The sequence below is a fragment of the Molossus molossus genome, unplaced genomic scaffold, assembly GCF_014108415.1.
Source record: "Molossus molossus isolate mMolMol1 unplaced genomic scaffold, mMolMol1.p scaffold_m16_p_7, whole genome shotgun sequence".
Taxonomy (NCBI): Eukaryota; Metazoa; Chordata; class Mammalia; order Chiroptera; family Molossidae; genus Molossus; species Molossus molossus.
This window is the reverse complement of record NW_023425401.1, coordinates 129226-150677: the sequence shown is the minus strand read 5'-3', so window position 1 is coordinate 150677 and position 21452 is coordinate 129226. Positions and strand designations below refer to the sequence as shown.

The window sequence follows — 21452 nt, the reverse complement described above, 5'->3', positions numbered from 1 at the left end:
AGTGCAGGGCATGCAGGAGGCAGCCCATCGATGTTTCTCTTTCACACCGATGTCTACACATCCAACAGAATATTACTCATCCATAAAAGGGAACAGAATTTTTCAGACAGGCTACGACATGGGTGCACCTTGAGGATATTAAATGAAATAAGCTAGATACAAAAAGACAGACATTGCATGACTCCAGCTATAACTCTAGAATAAACTCATTCATAGAGACAGAAAGGAGATTAGGGGTTAACGGGGAAGTTCGCATTTAGTGAGTAGAGATTTCGTTTTGGAAGGTGAAAAAGGGATGGATCCTTAAGAACTGAAGGACAGCCAAGGACGAGTTTCCTGTGTGATCGTGCAAGGGAGACGTGCAGGTTAAGGAACTGCAAGTTCCTGAAACAAATTCTTGAAACTGTCTCAAAGGTTCATGAGGCCCATTGTGTTTCCACTACAGAATAAACAAACCTTGAAGATTAGATAATAGCAATGAACCTGCAACATCTGGCGCCCAGTGTGGGGCTGGAAAGTAAGCATTACACAAAACTTTCGGGATATTTTGAACGGAGTCACGGGGAATTCCCATCACTAGTGGATGAATATGTGGCAGTGATTAGGTCTCTATTAAAAAGCACTAAATTGTCAGTTAAGAAGCAGGTACTTCGTTCTCTCTCAACCTTAATAATGAAACACTGTTGTTGGTTTTCACCAGATAAAAGAAGTCAATTAAACCTGAAGGTTTGGAAACAAGTAGGAAAAGCTTTAAGAAGACTCATCAAAATGGGGAGCTGATCAGTGCTGAACTGTGGTCTGCTTTTAACTCAGTCACTTCAGCTTTTCAGCTTTTTCAGTCAGATTCAGAAAAAATGTCTGATAAAGAAATAAAGGAGGCTTCTCGTATCTATGACTCTTCAGAAGGCATTCCTAAGGTGGTAAATAAAGACACAGTTCAAAAGGGGTCTGGGCCTTGGCCGGTTTTGCTCAGTGGTTAGAGCGTTGACCTGTGGTCCAGAGAGACCTGGGTTCAGTTCCCGGTAGGGGCACATACCTTGGTTGCAGTTTGTCCCCAGCCCTGGTTGGGTTGTGTGAGTGGCAGCCACTCGATGTGTCCCTTTCATGTCGATGTTTCTCTCTCTCTCTCCCTCCCACTCTATCTGAACAAAATATGAAAAAAATGTCCTTGGGTAGGGATTAAATAAATAAATAAAATTGCCTTTAAAAAAACAAACAAACAAAAGGAGTCTGGTAGTGACTCTGACTCCTGTAGCCCAGCTAGTAAGGAGGATGAATGTCCCAAACCACTATATCCAGCTCTGGGCAAATATAGAAAAGAGAAGAAAAGGGATGGGAAGAAGGTTGAGCGGTCTACTTTGCTCTCTCGATTCCCTCACCTTAATATACAAGCCACAGAAGGGGCTGAGAGGGCTTATCCAGTAGTTAACCAGCCTACTGCCCGCCAGCAGAGCCTCAATGTGCTGCTGCTAACAGAGGAAAAGGAATCAGGAGCAAATGCCTGCGAATGCTCAGTACCCACGGGTTACATTCAAGGTAATTGTAGTGCAGTGGGGTTTCAGTATCTTAAACTACTTAGGATGTGACTAGTACATAGGGTCCAAATTCTCCACATGTTCAAGGAATCGTGGGAGCCTATGCAAATGATAATTTACTTCTACCTTTACACTGGGAAGCTATTACTAAAACTACTTTAGAACCTGGACAATACTTAAATTTAAGTCATGGTGGAGGGAAGAAGCAAGATGGGTAGCCAGTCTCAATGCCCAACAGAGTCCTCCTGGAGCTAATTTTGAGCAATTAACAATGAGTTCACTCCTAAACCTATGCCAACTTTCTGATGCGGCACTAGCTCGACTAAAGAATATATGTTTAACAGCTTGGCAAAGAATAGTCTACAGGAAAAGTAGGGAAATCGTTTGCAAAAGTATTGCAAGGCCCTACTGAACCATATCCTGAATTTTTATCTAGATTACATGAGGCTATAAAATGCTCTGTTACGGAAGAAGAACCGCAAAGTATTCTTTTGCATACTTTAGGATTTGAAAATGCCAATGCTGATTGTAAAAAGGCCTTGATTTCAGTAAAACAACAAGGAGGCACTATTGAGGACTATGTAAAGGCTTGCCGAGATGTGGGGTTTGGCACTTTTATAGCTAATTTATTAGCTGCTGCGTTAAAAGGGGCGCTGGCTCAGGATAAAATGACGTGTTATAACTGTGGGAAAGTTGGACATGTAAAAAGGGATTGCAGAAAAGGAAAACAGAGTAACAATTAGGGACACAAGCAACAGAAACTGCTTCCAGGAGTCTGTAGAAAACATGGTAAGGGTAGGCATTGGACCAATGAGTGTCACTCAGTTAAGGATAGATCTGGACATCCTCTTACTCCAGGTCCTCAGGGCCAGAGTGCTTATCAGTTCCCTGAGTTCCAGGCTGGAGCATCAGCTAATGAACCATAATTCAAACTAAGGGTCACTGAGTTGTGTCATGTCACTATGCAAAGTGCTGCCTTAGACATTCCTGCTTGCTGTGATTTTCAATTAACTCCTGAACAAGGAATACAGAAAATCCCTACTGGGATTGATGGCCCTATTCCTCCTAATATAGTTGAAGTGATACTGGGATGCAGCAGGGTGTTTTGGTACATATTTGGGTCATTGATGCTGACTATTATAGACCTATTAATATTATTATGTCCTTGTTGCAACCTACTAAATTCACTAAAAATCAAAGAATTGCTCAAATACTAATTTTACCAAATGTCAAAGGAAACGCAGCACCAGTAAAAAGAAGAGGAGGATTTGGAAGTACAGAAAAACAAGTTTTTTGGCATGCTTTGATTAATGATCAGAGACCTCAAATTAATGTAGAATTTGAAGATGGAACAATAATTAAAGGATTAGTAGATACCGAAGCTGATGTGTCAGTAGTAGCGACTACTCAATGGCCCAATCATTGGCCTATTAAAAATGTAGAAGCAACCTTCATAGGACTCGGAACCCCGACAGAAATAGGACAAAGTGAGCAAGAAATGATATATTATGGACCAGAAGGACAGCAAGCTAGGCTGCGACAGCCATGGTGAGCCTGAGATCAGTGCTACATGCCTGAGCGAGCTGTAGCCCTCTGTCCATCTTGAATACATCTTGTCTGCTGATGCTTTCTTCGCATCTCCGATCATTTTGAATGCAACAAAAAAGCTTTGGAGATAAACAGTGCTGATAGTTAGCTATCAGCAGTGACAGAACTATGAACTGTACTCTTCAAACATGTTTAAAATGGTAACTCTTACATTATATATATTTTACCACAATAAGACATTTTTAAGAACAAAAATACACGAGGGAGCATCACGGAAAACCCACCCAGCCCTTGCATTTATTTTGAGGGGCCCAATCCCAAAGGTACCACTTTCAAGTCTTCTGGGAGCCCTTTGCCCATTTATATACCTACATATTTCATTAATGAACATCTTCGGTTTCACGTTCAGAAAACCCAAAGTGGGGAAAGCAAATGGGGGTTCGTTTTTTGCTATGAAATAAGCAAGCAGTTGCTGGCCTTGGCCCAGTGGCTAAGCGGTCTCTGGGCTGCACCTCTGGGATTCTGTCCCAGGACACTGCGTGTGCTGTGTACATGACAGAGCTGGCGGATGGGCAGCTGGCTGCATCCTCCCTTTCATCACAAAAGCGTACTTCTCAGAAGTCCAAACCCACAGCCCTGCCAGACTGTGTCTCCGCCAGATCTGATCTCATCACCACACGTGGCCGCCAGGGAGACTTGGAAAGTCAACACTTAGACTTTCCGTCCCAGCCGACAGCCCGGAGAAGGGGGTGAGGGAAAGTGTGGTGTCAGCTCCAAACAGTGCCAGTCATCTGTCCCAGTCCTCACAGCCCCCAGCATTCCTATGGTGGCTGTGTGCCTGACACAGGCCTGCCTGGGGCTGAGCTCCCTGGAGGGGCTGCAGGCTCCATGTCTGAGCACAGGGCCCCAGCTTCCTGGCTGTGTGACCCTGTGCCTTGGTGAATCCTTCTGTAAAGTAGACACGGTAAGAGTACCTGCCTCCCTGGGCTATGGCAAGATTCAGGGATATAAGGCTCTTAGCACACTGCCTGTCCCCCTCACCCCTGTACTCATGCATTCAACAAACACAAGCTGAACTGGGACTCCCCTGCAGGCACTGTGGTCCCTACATGCACTCTGAGGGCAGGCTCATCCAGCTCAGCCTGCACCGCTCGGGATGTTTGACAAATGCCTTGTTAAATGTCAGGGAGGGAGTGGTAATCAGCTGACCCTGGGGGGCACCTCTTCTCAAGGAGGTCCGACACCCAGAGGTCCAGCTGTGTGACTTCTCTGTGCCTCAGTTTTCTCATCGTCAAAGGGTTATTCGAGGATTCGAAGAACAAATGTGCGGGGAACGTAGGACAGTGGCAGGCCTACGGCAAGGGCTTCTATGCGTCGCCCGCTGCCCTTGTCCGCTTTGCTGTGGGGTCAGAACCAGGAACGAGCAGGGGCGTGGGGAGGGCCCTGGCTCGCTCAGAACGCCGTGGGTTCGTGGACATGCGGGAGGACTCCCGCAACGGGAGGTCGGGAGGGCGCTGACGGTGGGAAGCGGTGTGGACAGGCCCGGCCGTGCTGCGTGGAGGCCGGCAGGACGAGGCCGTGCGGAGTGCCTCCCACCGCCCGCTTCCCGGACCCGGGCGCCCCCCCGCGGCCCCGGACACCAGGGCCCGCCCGTCCTCGGCTCCGTGGAACACTCGCCCGCGCTGGGGATGCAGCCTGTGGACTCTGCGCTGGGTCCGGGCAGCGCGAGCGGCGCAACCACCCTGAAGGCTCCGGGACGTCGGTAACCGCCTCCAGGGATGGTGCGGTCGAGAGGACCCGGCTCGCACGCGTGCACAGCGGCCCCGCGGCGCTGGCCCCGCCCCGCGTTGCCCGGGGAACGGGGGCGTGGCTCCGCGCACGCGCAGAGTCCAGGGACTAGGCGCGCGGCGACGGAGGACTGGGGCGCGCGCGGATTGGAAGGTTGCGACGTTGGCGGGCGGGGCGGGCGGGACGCGCGGTTGGCGGGATGCGGCGCGAGGCGGTGGGAGGGTCCCGCGGTGATGGACAGAGCGGGACTCCCGGCGATTGGCGGAGTGTGGCGGTGGGCGGGCGGGGCGCTCAGGTGGGCGGATGCAGAGCGCGGCAGTGGGCGGGCCCCGGCGCGCGGCGAGGTGAGAGGCTTTTGGGGTGGTGCTGGCGGCGTGGGGCCGCGGGGCCTGGGGCTGTGGGTGTCCCGCGCGGGCGGCCGGCTGAGGGCCGTCTCGCGGAGTCTGGGCCGGGTCTCTGCTGCTCCCCTGGAGCGCGGGCCGGGGCTGGGGGCCGGCGGGGCTCCATCCAGGACTGCGGCCGGCATGTTTGGGCTGGACGCGAATTCGGATTCCGCCCAGATCTGCCCGGTAGAGACCGGACACTTGTCCCCTTAGCTGTAGAGGAGTCGACGTGGGTCTCGCCCGGGCCGGTGCGTGGCGGGCCACCCGCCGCCCTGGGAAGCACGCTGGGGACTGGACGCCTGCAACCCACGCTGGGCTGAGGCTGCCGCTGGGGAGGGTCAGGGGCCGACGCTGCTGTCCCGGAGCCTGTGTTCCGGTCGGAGGACGCAGGCGGTGCGCGAGTGCACCGTTTGTTAGAAGGTGCAGGCCCGGAGAGGGAAACACCGAAGGGGCAGAAGTGCCGGGAGGGCCGCAGCTGGAGAGGGCGAGATGTGAACAAAAACTTGAGCGAGAGTGTGAGCCACACGAGTGCAGGACCAGTGGGGCAGATCTCAGGCCACTGTAGGGACTAGAGGTTTTATTCAGTGAAATGGGAAACCTGTGGAGCTGGATGGGGCAGATGAGGAATTCATTGGGGGCATGTTCAGGTGCGGGTGTGGGGCAGGCAGTGGACACCTGAGATGGGTGTGGAGCGCTCCAGGTGGGAGAGATGTTCCTAGCTTTTCTCCCTCTTTGGATGAGGATACAGGTGACACACGTGTCCGACACAACCAATTCCAGGAGCAGCTCAGCCCTCCTCCCACAGTGGCCTGTGGGTGCCACCTGGTCAGCTCGGTGCAGACACACCAGGAAAGTGGCTGCTGTGGGGGTGGGCAGGGGTTGCAGGAGTGCATTTGTGTCCTCACAGTGACCACCTCCTCCTTGGCCTGGGTGCAGCGGTCTGGACTCCTTGAGCACACCATGTTTTCCGAGCAGGCTGCCCAGAGGGCCCACACGCTGCTATCCCCACCGTCAGCCAGCAACGCCACCTTTGCCCGCGTGCCCGTGGCAACTTACACCAACTCTTCACAGCCTTTCCGGCTGGGGGAGCGCAGCTTTAGCCGGCAGTATGCCCACATTTATGCCACCCGCCTCATCCAAATGAGGCCCTTCCTGGTGAGCCGGGCCCAGCAGCAGTGGGGTAAGTGGCCAGTACGGGGAAGTGCACCCTCCCACCAGCCCAGGGGGTACCAGAGGTGTTTTAGAAATGTCTGAGAGACCTGGTAGAAGTAGAACCTCTCATTTATTCATTTTCCAACAACCTTGGGGAGAGTAACCTCTTTAAGCCTCAGTTTATTCTTCAGGTTTTGAAGACTAAATTAAGGGGTTGTTGGGTTTAAAGTTAGGTTTAGTTCAGTGGCTGGGACAGGGTAGGGCTTGGTTCTGATGGTAACAGTGATACTTCATTGGCATAGGGAAATGTCTTATCTTATTGTCCGTGCAACGAGCACCTCCATGTAGCAGGCCAGGTGCCAGTCCCTTGGAGCTGAGGTCAGTAGAGGTGCCCCCCACTCTGAAGGGGACTGTTTTCACTGATGTCTGTATTTCTCTGCCTGGCCGCCCATGCTTGTTGGGTGTGAACCTCCGCTGTCTTTCCTAAGTACATGGCCTGGGTGATGCAAATTTTTTTTTTTTAATTCTCACTGGAGGATATTTTTTCATTGATCTTCAGAGAGGGAGGGAGGGAGGGGGAGAGAGAGAGAAACATCTAAGTGAAAGAGACACATCAATTGATTATCTCCTGCACGGGGATCAAACCCTTGACTCTGGTCCGAGGGCCCACTCTCTAACCTCTGAGCCAAACCAGACATGGCTGCAAACCTTTAATTTTTCTTCCTTGGTGACCTCTCCTGCAGCTAAGTTATTCTCGGTGGTGAAGCAGAACCCCATCTTCAAGTTGTGGGTGATTTCATTATCCCATTGTCACTGTTTAGAAGAGCGGCTTCCCATGTAGTTTTCAATTAATCTGTTAATGTTTCTCAGCTGAAATTGTGTAGGTGAGACCCTGTCTTGTTTTTATTGCCCCCAGCACCTGGCTGGGAGGTCGCAGCCCTGGTTGTACACTGCCCACCTGGGGAGCATAGGTGCCGTGCCCGTCCCACCAGGCCAGGGCATCAGCTCTGGTTGTATCGCAGGAGCTGAGAATGCTCGGCCCAGATCTCCTCGCTGGGCCATCATGCTTACTACAGATGTGTTTTCTTCACCGCAGGCAGGGTTTTCACCTTCTGCCACAAAGTAAGGGTCTCCTTCTGGCTCCCAGTGGCCTTTTCCTCACTTCCCTGGAAGCCCTGGGGACACCCTCGGTGGCCCCAGTGTCTCTGACACCTTTTAGATTCTTTATAGCAGTACCCCTCTCTGAAACCAGATTTCTCTTCCAGTCACCATTGCTGCTAACAGAACTACCCAGAAATGGGAAACAGCCTTTTCATTCTGCTCACAGATGGGCCAGGAACTCAGACAGCGGCCCACAGTGAGCTGGGACTTGGCTGGACCTTGGCTGGACAGCAGTAATCACTCACTGGCCTGGCTGTTGATGCTGGCTTCACCCTGGACACCTCCACGAGGCTTCCCCATGTGACCAGGAGCGCTTTCCAGAGCTCAGCCTGTGTTGGAATGCGTCTCTCCATTCCCGTGTTTCCTGAACACGCCAAGCCTTTTCTTGCCTGTGGCTTTCCCCTTGGCTCTTGCTCCTTGCCCAGGCTCCCTCGGGACCTCAACCTCAATGTCATGTGCTTCGAGAGGCCTCCTTGGCCACCAGAGCTTTACCTGTCTTCTCTCTCAGCTGCCATTTGTGGGCACTTGCCACAGTGGCTACCCCTTGGTCACTGCTGTAGTTCCCCCCCCCCCCCCCCCAGTGAATAGCACTGCCTGCATGCACCTGGACAGATGGACGTCCTACCATTGGCACAGGGCTGGATGGCTCAGCCTGGTGCTCAGGACATGTTACTTAATGTCTGTGCCTCAGTCTCCTTCACTGCATGATGGGGCGGTCATGTCTCTGCTGTGTTCTCAGGGCTGGGTGAGCTCCACACACAGTGCTCAGTACAGCCCCCTAGGGCTGCAAACGGCTCAGATGTTGAGGCTTTGGAGTCTGTGGTGTCCGTTGGTGCCCTCCTCTTGCTCTGAGTTACTCTCTCCACGCCCCAGGGTGCAGAGCTGTGGTGTGTTCTTGGTTAGTCGCGGCTGGAGTCAGCTGGGCCAAGGGAGGGGCTGGCCCTGCATCCACACGTCCTGTCACCTGACAGTGCTCTCGCCAGGCTCGGGGGCTGCCTGACAAATCCGTGGCCTTTGGGAACTGGCCCTCATCTTCCTCAGCCAAGGGCCCCGAGGCCCAGCTGTGTCCCTGTGCATCCCTGGTGCTCCCTGTGGTGTTGCCAGGATCCCAGGTGCTCGGCCTCCACGGGGCAGGGCGGGTGGATGGGGACCTGGAGTCTGATTTGGGGGTGTTTCTGTTTTCAGAGGGTGAAGTGTCCGTGGGGCACTTGGAAGAATCCAAACTGTTCAGGGAACGTGTACTTTTCGGGTAGGGCTATGTTGAGACTTGGCGCCTCTGAGCATCAGTGCTGTAGCTGAGTGTAGACGAGGTGATACCTGTGTCAGTTTCCTGTGGCCACTGTAACAACAGAGCACACACTGGGCGGCTCAGACCGACCTTCGTTCTCCCAGTTCTGGAGGCCAGAAGGCTGACCGCATTAGCCGGGCGGCACGCCCTCAGAAGGCTCCAGTGGAGGTCCCTTCCCGCCGCTTCCTGCTCCTGGTGGTGGTCCAGGCTGTGGCCATGTCACTGCAGTCTACCCTGTCTTCACGTCTCCTCCCTGCATGGTGGCCTCTCTCAAAAGAGCCTGTCCAGGGCCCATCCACATGCCCAGTCCCTCTGTCCTCCTGGGGCCCAGTGATCTCTAGGTCCAGGGGGTCCTTGTCCTCAGTGACCTCTCCCTCTTGACGGAGACAGGGTCCCTGGGCTGATGTGCTCGGTAAGGCCTGTTTCTGTGCCCTGTGGGGGTGCCAGGAAAGCCGCCTGGTCTCTGAGCCCGGGTCCCTTGTGCCCAGGCAGTGGAGTCCAAGTGAAGAAGCTGTGTGAGCTGCAGCCTGGGGAGAAGTGCTGTGTGGTGGGGACCCTCTTCAAGGCCATGCCGCTCCAGCCCTCCATCCTGCGGGAGGTCAGCGAGGAGGTGAGGCTGGCAGCTCACACGTGCCTCCCCCACAGCACTTCCCTGGACACCAGTGGGCCACTTGCCTTGGACTCGGGTTCGGGACTGGGCCTTTGCCCATTGGGGGCGGGCCGTGGTGCCATCTCATTGAGTAGGCATGGGAGCCCTGGTGGACTCTGGCCCTAAGACTGCCTCTCACCTCTGCATGTCAGCACAACCTGGTCCCCCAGCCTCCTCGGAGCAAGTACATCCACCCAGACGATGAGCTGGTCTTGGAAGATGAGTTGCAACGTATCAGACTGGAAGGCACCATCGATGTGTCCAAGCTGGTCACAGGTGTGGAGGGGGAAGGGGTGGCCTGCTCACCTAGGAGCTGGCACACCTGCATTCCAGGAGCCATGGGTTAGGGCTCAGGCAGTGGGTGAGACCCAGGGAGGGGTCCGTTCCTGCCTGGGCCCAAAGTCAGTGATGCCGGAGGCAGGTCCTGAGCAGGAACGTATCGTGACGGCAGAGAACGTGGGTTCTGTTGTTTGGGGTACGGAGGAGGTGGTCCCCGGGGCTCCCTCCTGGGGCCTGACACTGCTGCCCCCAGGGACGGTGCTGGCCGTGCTGGGCTCTGTGGGTGACGACGGCAAGTTCTCGGTGGAGGACCACTGCTTTGCAGGGCCCGCTCCTCAGACGCCGGCCCCGCCCCTTGACTTGGACAGGTGAGCAGGCGCTTGGGGTCCTGTCGCTGGTTCTGGGCTCCGTCTTCCTGCTCACCTGTGACGGTGATGGGGTTGCCTGCTTTCATGGCACCCAGGACCCTGACTTCTCCTGCAGGTTTGTGCTGCTGGTGTCCGGTCTGGGCCTGGGTGGAGGCGGTGGCGAGAGCCTGCTGGGCACCCAGCTGCTGGTGGATGTGGTGACGGGGCAGCTGGGGGACGAGGGGGAGCAGTGCAGTGCCGCCCACGTCTCCCGGGTCATCCTCGCGGGGAACCTCCTCAGCCACAGCACCCAGAGCAGGGATTCCATCAATAAGGTATGGTGCCCACCTGCCTGCAGCAGCCCCTCCCCTCCGGTCGTGCAGGGTCTTCAGTGCTGGTGGGCAGTGCCCTGCAGTGACGGGACCCATCCTGACTCCGGCCCTGCTTTCTGCCCCCCTGTGGGGAGGGCTTTGTTCTGCTCCCGGCGGGGGGCTTGGTGTCCCTTTGATCTCGTGCTGCTCCCTCGGCCCTCAGTCTCTGGGCTCTACTCCTAGGCCAAGTACCTGACCAAGAAAACCCAGGCTGCCAGCGTGGAGGCCGTCAAGATGCTGGACGAGATCCTGCTGCAGCTGAGCGTGAGTGCGGGGTGTGGGTGGGGGGACTGGACTCTGAGGCTGCAGTGGGCATTGGAAGGCAGGTGGCAGGAGGGGGTGCCGATGGGCTCCAGGCCCTGAAACTCCCCTGCCCTGTGCTCTCCAGTCCTCGGTTCCTGTGGACGTGATGCCGGGCGAGTTCGACCCGACCAACTACACGCTCCCCCAGCAGCCCCTGCACCCCTGCATGTTCCCACTGGCCACCGCCTACTCCACGCTGCAGCTGGTCACCAACCCCTACCAGGCCACTATTGACGGAGTCAGGTAGCCAGCACAGCCTGACCCCCACCTGACCCGTGGTCTTTTGCCTCCGTGGTGCTAGGAGGAAAGGGCTGAATCCAGGACTGCAGAGAATGCACCTCATTTGGCCCCTTTTTCAAGGGCACCCCCTATGAGAGCTCCCTGTGAACTCTGGGTTGGCCCCGTGGGAGGAGATGTCAGACTCCCAGGGTTGGGGTCAGCCGAGCCCTCCCTTGCAGATTCCTGGGCACGGCGGGACAGAACGTGAGTGACATTTTCCGGTACAGCAGCATGGAGGATCACTTGGAGATCTTGGAGTGGACCCTGCGAGTCCGACACATCAGCCCCACGGCCCCGGACACCCTGGGTAACAGATGGGATTCCGCCATGTGAGGTGGGACCAGAGACCAGGGACGGCCTGACCGGTCCCCTGGTGCTCGGAGGGCTCCCGGCGTGGACTTGCGCTTGCTGGCCTTGCTGTGGGCTGAGGAAAGCCCAGGACTCCCTGCAGTCTGGAGCTGCCCCGGAATCAAAGCCCCCCCTCACTGTGGCCCCTTCTCTAGGTTGCTACCCTTTCTACAAAAGCGACCCATTCATCTTTTTGGAGTGCCCGCATGTCTACTTTTGTGGCAATGCCCCCAGCTTTGGCTCCAAAGTCATACGAGGTAAGTTCTGTCTTTTGGGGGCCCCAGGCCTGGGCCATCACAAGGGACACACTCTCACCTGGGAACAAGGCTCACAGAAGAAAACCGGCACCGGAGCCTCGCCCCGAGGGGTGGATGGCCACCTGGTGGTGGCTGACGGCGCATGCCAACCGGGGCTGAAACTGTCCGTGCCCGTGTGGTGGTGGCAGAGCTCATTGGTCAGCACCACACTGGCTCTCGACCTTTAAGATGGCCCAAAGGAGCTTTGTGGTCAGCACTCCGCGGGTGCTGATGGGAGACCCCTGCTCACTTGTGGAGACTTCCCTTAAGACAAGGCTCCCCAGAACCTGAGGTCCCCACACGGCTCCTTCGCAGGCCCTGAAGACCAGACGGTGCTGCTGGTGGCCGTGCCGGACTTCAGCGCCACGCAGACCGCCTGCCTCGTGAACCTGCGCAGCCTGGCCTGCCAGCCCATCAGCTTCTCAGGCTTCGGGGCCGAGGAGGACCTGGCAGGCCTGGGGCCGGGCCCCTGAGCCAGCAGGGCAGCGTCCGGAGAGGCCCCCTGGTTCCCGCAGCGTCAGCTGCAGCCTCTTGTCTTTGTCAATAAAACCTGACTGGCAGCTGGTGGCATCTCCTGAGCAGACCGGGTGCCGGGCCAGTGCCCTCCTGTGGAGGGAGCCCACACTGCACGTGTCCCTCCTCCCCGCTCCCCAGACTGGTCAGCAGGCCCGCGGTCAGTGAGCTTATTTATTAGTGAGGCCTGGGGGGCGGTTGAGAAGTCGCGGTCGGGCCTCTCTGAGGCCGGCAGGCAGTCCGGGGCCTGGTGGACCCTGGCTCTTCCGTGCTGGTCACATCTGCCCCCACCAGGGGCCTTGGCGTGCTAACGGCCGCCCAGCTGGCCCAGCGACGTGATCCCTGGCACGGGCTCTGGCATTCAGACCTGTCTCAGAAGTCCCCGAAGTTCACCGTGTAGGTCTCGACTGTGGTGAAGGGAAACTCCAGGCCTGTGACCATCTCCTCCTCCCCCCCCTCCTCGGGCTCCAGCTCCGCCCCAAACTCCGTCCCAAACTCCGTCACCACCTCTGTGTAGGTCTCGGTCTCGGACTCCTCCCAGTCAGCCGTGGTCTCAGGTGGAAAGCGCCAGGGCCCCAGGGTGGAGCTGGGGACCGGGGAGGGGGCGAGGGAGGGGCTGGGGAGCAGCGAGGGGGGCGGCGTGGGGGGCGGCATGGAGGTGGTGGCGGGGCCCGCGGTGGCGTTGAGGCGTCGGAGCCGCATCTGTTCGCGCATGCGCAGCCGGTACTGCAGGCGGCGGTGCTGCAGCCGCCGCTGCTGGGGGGTCATGGGGCGCGAAGGGTCGATGCGCGGGATGGGCCGGTTCCCGTTCATGGCCAAGATCTCCCGGATGCGCTTCCAGTTGGAGCGGGCCAGGACGAAGTTGCACTGCGTGGCCCCGATGTCGTAGTCCACGTTGCAGGTCTTGGCGCTTGGCGTGTAGCCCTCCGCCTGCGCCGTCACGCGGTACTCCCCGGGGTTCAGGATGCGCCAGTAGTCGCCGCCGCCGGCTGCGGAGTGAGGTGTTCGGCTGCCCGGCTGCCCGGAGTCCCCCCTCCCGGGCCCCAGCCCCTCCGCTGAGGCAGACCCTAGACCCTCTGTGGAGGCAGCTGGAGGGGGAACCTCAGCAGGCCCCGCTCGCCTGCCAAGACCCACAGGTGCAGGCCCCCGCCTTGGGCAGTGGGTGGAGGTGTGCACGTAGCTACCTGTCTTCACACCGTGGTTAATGCCGCTCACGGAGATGGTGGCGTTGGCAATAGGGATGCCCTGCTCATCCGTCACAACCCCCTTGATGCCGCGGTGAACCTGCAGGAAGGGGACCAGGGTGGTGTCCTGTGCTAACCCTTGGGGCCTGCTCCCCAGCCCCGCCCGGCCCTTCTGGCACCCGAGGGAGCTCCCCAGGGCCGTCACAGCCTCTCCCCAGCGCCGCCCCCGCTCCGCCGCCCCACCTGCTCCATGAAGGTGAGCAGGGCCTCCTTGTTGTTGTCCCACTCCCGGGGCAGCTCACTCTCGTGGGGGAACTTGTCGCAGCCCAGGTAGATAGAGAGCTCCAGGCAGTTGGTGTGCAGGTAACTGAAGTCATTGATGGCTGGGAAGAGCAGACAGGACTGCAGTCACCCCTGCTCCATACCAAGTGCCCCACCAAGGCCCCTCCCAAGCCTACTCACTCCCGGATCTGGGGTTCCACTTGGCCCCGTTGACGATGCCCATGCCCCCAGTGTGGTCTTGTGCTTGGCACCCTCCCCGGTAGGGCTCTGTCATGGTGAGGTGGGTGGAGGCAAAGGAGATGGCCAGCCAGCGGAAGATGGCGTGGTCTGGGGTCTCCTGGGCCTCAGATGCTTCGTCCTGCTCCTCCCCGCGGGCGGCCGCCAGGGCCGCAGCCAGCAGCTGCTCCTGGCTGGGTGTGCGAGCCATGTCGTACGGGTAGGACACAAGCCGCTCACCACCGTTCAGGTTCGCCCCCAGCACGAACGGGTTCTTCTCCATCCAAGCAATGATGGCCCGGACCTCCGTGGACACCTGGGGGTGGGCCCTGTGTGAGCTCTGGGCCGCAGCTTCCACCTCTCTCCATGGAGAACCCGCGCTGACCCTCCTGCCCCTGTCCCTCCAAGGCCCTGTAGTCAGTGCCCAGGGCTCCAGGGTTCCCCAGACCAGAGCTGTGCCCCTGGCCTTAGCTGCCAGCCAGTAGCCTCACCGTGGCGTCCGGGGAGAGGTAGCGTTCAGGGATGGGTAGGTTGTTGTTGGGGACCCGGTAAGGGACCCATTTCCTCTCCTCAGCTCCCCAGAGCACAGAGTTTAGGTCCGGGAAGTCCTCATAGATGTCGAAGCCCTCCTCCGTCCACAACCCCAGCGCCCAGTTCCCAAACTCTGAGCCCTGGGTGTGTGGGGGTGGGGTGTCAGCACAGGGTGGTCTAACCCCCACCCCATGTCAGCCTCAGCCCCACCCACCCCACCCGCCCCACCTACCCCCAGCTCCACCTGCCCCCCTGCACAGGCCACTGCTCAAACCCCTCTGCCCTACACCCACCATCTGCGCTGCCACCTCATAGCCATCGGGATTCAGCGAGGGCACCAGATGGATGCGTGTGTCGTGCACCAGGCTGCGCACGCGGGGGTTCCCATCGCGGTACTCGCGGCACAGGTACTGCATGAGCAGCAGCAGCAGCTCGCGGCCTAGGACCTCGTTGCCGTGGATTCCAGCCGTATAGCGGAACTCGGGCTCCCCTGCAAGGGCAGGAACCTCAGCAACCACTCAGCCTACCGAGGCGGAACGGGGGAACTGAGGAAGGGCTCAAACTGGCCTCACTCTGAGGGCTGGGGGCAGCTGAGGCTTGTAGGGCCCAACAAGACAGCGTGGGACCCCAGAGGAGTTCCAAGGACAGGCAGAGGCAGTGACCTGGGAACATCAAGGGTGCAGGCCAAGCTGCAGTGCCAGGCCTTGCCTCCAGGCTGTGGGGGAGGACCAGGCCTTCGGGGGACTATGGAGGCCTCACCCAGCTCGTGATCCCCGGGGTTGTCAGAGATCTCCATGGCGTAGATCTTGAGCCCACGCGAGCTCTTTCCTAGGCTGTAGGTGCGGGTGATGGTGGGGCACTCCTCGTTCACCACCTTCATCAGCTGGGCATGGGAGAGGATGTCCGTCACAAAGCCTACCACCCGGCTCCCCCTGGACCATGGCCTCCCCCAGGCCCCATCTGCTCTGTGAGAAGGCCTCTGTAGTAGGAGTGGCCCCTGCAGGGGAACCCAGGCCCTAAGGTACTAGGCAGGGTGGGCGGTTCCTCCTTCCTGAGGTGAGGGCCAGCCTACGTCCCTCAGATGGCGTGTCTCGGATGGGAGCAGATGGAGCTCCAGCACAAGATGCCACTTGCCGCAAAGCCTGAGCTGAGGACAGGATCCTTGCCTGGGACGAGCACCCCACCTGGCGCATGTCCTTGTAGCTGTGGTGCCGGAAGTCCAGGTCGTCGGTGGTGACCACCTCGTTCTGTGCATAGTAGCTGTGGACAGCTGCAGAGGGTGGGGAGGCAGGGCCCTGAGCTGGCCATTTGCCAGCCCAGCCCCGGTCAGCCCAGCCTCGGTTACCCCAGCTGCCCCTCCGCACCCTGCCCCCCAGCACTCACGGGACACGGGGCAGCCCAGCACCTCCATGCGCATGCACAGGCTGCCGTTCCAGGTGAGGGGGTACACGCGGATGAAGCGGGCTGTCACTGGCTCTGGGAGCTCACTCAGCACAGGCGTGTCCTTGTCCACATTCCCGTGGAAGGTCTGGGGAGAGGCAGGCTTCAGAGTAGTGCCCCAGCCTGGGCCAGAGCCCACTGGAGGCCCTGTTACCGGGAGCAGGGCTCAGGTGCCCACCATTTCCTCGTAGCCGTTGGTGTACATCACCCACGTCTGGCTGTCATTGCTGAAGCCCACGAAGAAGGAGGTCACAAAGTCGTCACTGGGGAGCGGATGGTAGTCAGTGGTCAGGGCAAGGCTGGTCTCCAGCCCAGGTCCCAGGCACTCAGGTGGCTGAGGCCCCTCCTGGGCCCGAGAACTTCATGTGGCAGAGGTGTGTGGTGATGCGGTGCTGCCTGGCAGCTGTGAGTCCCATGCCCACTGTGTGGCCATGGATGGCTGGTTTGCTTATCTGGACACTGCCATGGCTGAGGAGGGGGCTGGGCCCTGGGGGCCCACTGGACGGTGTAGAATGGGACTCAGAGGTAACCCTGGAGCTCCCCATCCCCCGCCAAGTGCCTGTGAGCCAACATACTGGACGCTGGAGTCGCGGCCCTGCGTGATGACACCTGTGAACCTGGTGGTCCTTCTCGTGTCCACCTCGATCCACTGGCTCTGAGCTTCGTCCTCGGCACACCACGCCCCGTCGTAGTAGTCGTCCTCAGTGGCTCCAGCCTGTCGGGCAGAGGGAGGCTGAGCGGGCAGAGCAGCCCCTCCAGCCGGGAAAGGGGCCCCCAGCACCCACCTGCATGTTGAGCCGGCCGCGCTGGGCCCCCAGGCCGTGGCGCAGCATGGAGGAGGCGCGGATCTGGTTGTCCTCAATGCGGTGTGACTCCATCCCAATGGGGGGACACTCTGAAGACACGGCACCCCAGGCTGGTGGCCCATGGCTCGATTCCTCCCTCTACCCAACTCAGAACTGAGGCTCCCAGATCCCTCTCCCCTCATGTCAGAGGAGCCAGTAAGGGCAGCTCCACCCCACCTGTGCTCCCCTCCCTGGGCCTCAGCTTCCCCACCTGGAGAATGGGCTGATGCTGCCCTGCTCCAGGGGCCACAGGCTCACACCAGATCACAGGGACAGCCACGCTGGGGCTGACTGCGCACCTACTTTGTGCCATGAGCTCTGCCCCTGAGGCTGGGCCCAGGCGGAGACACTAGGCCCCTCCCCTCTGGGCCCCAAGAATTTAAGAGCAGGAAAGTGTTCTGGAGGCCTGGAGCGCGGGCAGGAAATCCAGGTTTGGGGCCCACGTGTGATTTTCAGGTCACTTGCCCCACCCCCACACACCCTGCTGACACTCTAGGCCCCTCACTCACTGATCTTCTCCGCTGGAGCCCACTCTTCCTCCACCTCCTCGCCCTTCCGGGGCCCTGGGTGAGCACAGTGAGAAGCTGGTGCTGGTCCGGGAGCCGCCGGGAGGCCCGCTGTTCGCTGTCAGGACCCAGGCTCTGCAGCTCCGGCCCCCAGCCTGACACACACCTTTGTGGTCCTTGCCCTTCTCCAGTGTCCATTTGTCATCTGTCTCCTCCTTGGGGCGGCTGCCCTCCTTTTTGGGTTTTTCTGAAAGATGGGAGGGCCTGTCCCTTTGTCCCGGGCCTAAGGGGCGCTGGGGGGGTGCAGGCTGTGAGGGGGCAGGTGGTGGGTGGGGGCGTCATGGCTCCACTCACTCAGCTCCTCCTTCTCTTCGTCTGTCTCCAGCTCAGGGTCAGGCTTCCGGGGGCTGGGAGGCCGGAAGTAGTAATCCACTGCAGGGGGAGAGCCTGCTGAGATGCCGACCCCCCAGGGCCCTCAGCAGGCAGGAGGGAGCCCAGAGGAGGAGGGAGGGTCCTCCTGGAGTGAGGTGCCGCGGCCCAGCAGGAGGGCTCGGGCTGGCGAAGGGTGTGCCGGGCTTGGCAGGCAGTGGGGCAGGGAGTGGGATGCCCAGAGGGACAACTGCACCGGGGACCAGGAGGAGGTGGGTCATGAGGGCTGAGCTGGGGCCAGGGCTGGCGGGGTTGATGGGCCTGCAGCTGGGAAGGGGGACAGGGAACTGCAGGGACAGGAGCCGACTGGGTGAGGAAAGGGGGGTAGGACAGCAGAGTCCAGAACAGGAAGGTGCCAGGGAAGGCCCCGCCTGCGCAAGGAGAGCGGGCAGAGGAGGGCGGCTGCCACGGAGCGGGCCAGGCACTCACGGCTGTCGTAGTCTGGAATCACGAAGCCGTCCCCGTAGTCGGGGGGCAGCAGGGGCCTCAGAGGCGGCTCTGTGGAGATGGGAGGCAGGGTGGGCACAGAGCCCCTCGGAGGGCTCCCCTCTCCCCCTCTGCCTCCATCCTACCGATCTGTTCCTTCTTCTCCTCTGGGGCCTCGACCCCCTGGCCCGGATGCTTGGCCTTCTCCTCAGGGTGCTCAAGCCTGGGCCTCTCGGGCCTCCTCCTGCTGGGGGGTGGTCTGGGCTGCTTCTGGCGCCGGATGTACTCAACTGGGGGAGAGGGTGGGCTGAATGGAACCCCGGCGGCAAGGCCGGGAGGGTAGGGCCCTGGGTGGACTGTCAGTGGACGCCCAGGCCAGGGGTCTGGGTCCAGATGGGGAGGTGGCGCTGGACCGGGCCCTACTCACAGTCCTCATAGTCCTCCCTCTCGATCTGGTCGTTGTAGTCCAGGGTGGGCTGCTCTGTCTCCTCCTCCGGCTCTGGGGAGAAACACCGGCAGCTGCCTCGGTGAAGACACGCACACCCCACCCAGGCACTGGGAACCCAGCCAGCCCAGCTGGTAGGTGTCCCCACCAGATGGACAGCGCTCGCTCACCAGGCTGGTGCTCCACACGTGTCCCTCCTCCGGGACCCTGCCAGGGACTTGGGAGGGACCCACCTGCAACACAGACCCCCATGCAGAGACAGCAGGCCTGCCCTGACCACAGCTGCTCCTGGAGCCTCCACCACACCTGGGCCCTGCTGACACCCCTCGAAGTCTCGGCTAACTCCCAGGAGACCTGGGCTGCTCTGCCCTCGAGCCCTGCTGTCTGGGAGCCACAAAGCAGCCCTTGCAGGAGGGCGCCCAGCAGGCTTGGAGCCCAGCAGTACACAATTGACGGCTCTAGGTGGGATCCAGGGGCAGATCCCAGGACCATAAAGAGCAAACCCCGCGGTGAGGCCACCAAGCCCCCCACCCCAGCAACCTGAGGGAATTCCAACCCAACTTCCAGGGGCTCTGAGCATCTGCAGGAAGCAGGGGCCCAGGGACCCAGCCTCTCTCCTCGCTCCCCAAAGCCCACAACCCAGAAGAGCTGACGCTCACCTTCTTCCTTCAGTGGCTCCTTGGGGCTGGGGCTGAGGGGTGGGGCCAGTGGCCACCACGGGGCTTCTGAGGGGGTGGGGGTGGGGGGCCTCTTTCCAACCAGTGGCCTCTTGGTGGCCTTGGGTGGCTTCTCCTTGGGTTTCTTGGTGGCCTTGGGTGGCTTCTCCTTGGGTTTCTTGGTGGCCTTGGGTGGCTTCTCCTTGGGTTTCTTGGTGGCCTTGGGTGGCTTCTCCTTGGGTTTCTTGGTGGCTTTGGGTGGTTTCTCCGTGGGCTTCTTGGGTGGCCTAGGGGATCCCTCCAGCAGCTTCTTGGTTGCCTTGGGGCCTTTGTCCTTCTTCCCTTTCTTCCCTTTGTCTTTGGCCTTTTCTGGAGGTGCTGTCAAGATACAGACACAGGTCCCAGTAGTGGGGAACCCTCTGTGCCCCAGGTGCCCCTGGACAACCTGGGCACAGGGGCTCCTGTTCATCCCACATGCCTAGGTCACCTGCCCCTGTGACAGAGCTGGGTTGGAACCCAGGTTTCTGTCTGCAGCGTACACTGTCACCACACACTGGCTCGGGCCCAGGGCCCACCCTCACCTGGCGGCTCAGCTCCTGTGGAGCAGGAGCTCGTCCTCCCACCTGTCCCGGCTGAGGAGTAGGGGCCCCTCCATGTCCCTCAGCCAGTCGGGGCGTGCTAGTCTGTGCTGGACGTGGAAGGCACCCAGTGACTAAGCACCAGGTCTGGGGGGGCACCCCAGCCTCCAGGGGGAAGCAGTCTCAACCCTGCCAACTGCTGTGCAAAGTAAAGGGCACAGTGGAGGCGAGGGGCACCGCCGGGCCCCCTGAAGCCCTTGCAAGGGCAAAAAAAGCTTTGAAGGGGAGGGGCACTCATGGGCAGTCTCCTATTGAGAAGTAGGGGGTATGGGGTGGTTGGAAACCAGAACCAATAGCGTGTTCTGGGGCCACACCGAGGACAAGGACAGGGACAGGCAAGGCAGCAACTGCTCGCCCACCTCAGACTCAGGTAGGAAGTGGGCGCAGGGCCTGGGGCTCACTGTGCTGTTGAGAATTTAAAGGGAGTTGTGGGTGGTGGAAGCAGGAAAGTCTACAGAATGCAGACAGGGAGAAGCAAGACTGCCCAGCAACACCCAAGAGGCCAGAACAGCAAACCTGGAATGTGAGCTAGAGGTGGGGGAGGCCCAGTGGGTTCCAGGACTTGCCTCACTCCCGGGGGGAGGAGCCAGGAAAGACCTGAGTGAGGGCAGGGGCTGCTGACACCAGGAATGAGAGGTGGTGAGTTGGCGTCTCCTGGGAGAGAGATCAAGGAGACCCTTGCCACCTACCCAACTCACAATAAGTAGCTACAATTTATTGACCACTGATTATATAAGAGGCCAGACAAAATGCTGTGGCGATACATCATCTCACTGGGTTCTCACAATAAGCCCTTGTGGGAGGGGGGCTTCTGCCTCTGTGCTCTGGGAGCAGGACACTGGGCAGGAGGGTGCTGGGGACCCTTCCAGGGAAGCCTGAGGCCCGTGTGCGCAGCAAAGAGGCTGAGTGGCCCCTTTGGGACATCTGGGCAGAGGGCTGCAAAGTCCCCTGTGGGCTCAAGCCTAGTGCCCCGGAGTGGCTGGGAGCTGGGGGTGAGGGCCTGGGACACTCGGAGCCACCGGGCAGCGGACCTGCTGCTTGTGTGTCGGTGCCCGAAGGGCTAGGAGCCAGCGCTGGCTGCGGCCTGGCACGGTGTCCGCCAGACATCTGGGCAGTCCCGTGCTTCCCGAGCCATTCCTCGGCCAGGCGGGCTGGACGGCAGTCAAACCCGCCGAGGCCCGCCATTCTCACCTTAGGTACAGGGTGCCCCGAGGTCCCCGTCAGTCAGGCTCTTACCCTCTCCGTCCACCCCCGGGCGCGCCTCGGGCTTGCCCCGCGTCTGGGCTTTGCGGACGCGCAGGGTGGGCTCGGGAGGCGGCGGGGGCTCCACGTCGTCCTCACGGAGCTCGGGCTCTCGCTGCGACAAGAAGCCCTCGAGGAACTCCTCGATCTCGTCGTCGGTCAGCACCGTCTGCGGGCGTCCGCCGGGGCACAGCGCCAGCAGCCCCAGGAGGAAGCCGAGCAGGGGCGCCCCGCACACAGCCGCCATGGCCGCGGCACGCGTTTGGGGCAGGGGCCCGGGGATGGGGCGGGGATGGGGAGGGGCGCAGGAGGAATCCCGGGTGGGGCGCGGGCGCTCCGGGTGAGGCGGGAGGAATCCGGGGTGGGGCGCAG

General features: G+C 59.9%; 2 protein-coding genes across 6 annotated transcripts; one reads left to right on the top strand and one right to left on the bottom strand.

Moving 5' to 3' along the window:
• The first annotated feature begins 5200 nt into the window (after positions 1-5200).
• Positions 5201-12304, top strand: POLD2 (DNA polymerase delta 2, accessory subunit). 5 transcript variants are annotated; one of them, XM_036247530.1, is made up of 11 exons: positions 5201-5215; positions 6162-6434; positions 9344-9465; positions 9657-9780; positions 10037-10151; positions 10267-10465; positions 10685-10765; positions 10890-11047; positions 11263-11390; positions 11587-11688; positions 12043-12304. In XM_036247530.1, the coding sequence occupies exons 2-11, from the start codon at positions 6215-6217 to the stop codon at positions 12198-12200; spliced, it is 1407 nt and encodes a 468-aa protein (XP_036103423.1). In that variant the 5' UTR covers positions 5201-5215; positions 6162-6214; the 3' UTR covers positions 12201-12304. The 5 variants fall into 5 exon arrangements, with proteins under 5 accessions (XP_036103423.1, XP_036103427.1, XP_036103422.1 ...); XM_036247534.1 differs by lacking the exon at positions 5201-5215 and adding an exon at positions 5380-5502 and having other exon boundaries at positions 11311-11390; XM_036247529.1 differs by lacking the exon at positions 5201-5215 and adding an exon at positions 5381-5502.
• A 170-nt stretch (positions 12305-12474) lies between these two features.
• On the bottom strand, positions 12475-21333 carry AEBP1 (AE binding protein 1). Its single transcript, XM_036246968.1, has 21 exons — positions 21075-21333; positions 19204-19578; positions 18715-18777; positions 18527-18598; positions 18246-18389; positions 18103-18171; positions 17599-17676; positions 17411-17491; positions 17248-17301; positions 16679-16788; positions 16469-16608; positions 16072-16156; positions 15837-15981; positions 15638-15723; positions 15213-15336; positions 14747-14943; positions 14414-14593; positions 13887-14238; positions 13668-13807; positions 13425-13524; positions 12475-13229 (listed from the first exon to the last, which is right to left on the bottom strand). The coding sequence occupies exons 1-21, from the start codon at positions 21325-21327 to the stop codon at positions 12613-12615; spliced, it is 3465 nt and encodes a 1154-aa protein (XP_036102861.1). The 5' UTR covers positions 21328-21333; the 3' UTR covers positions 12475-12612.
• Between the last annotated feature and the right edge of the window lie 119 nt (positions 21334-21452).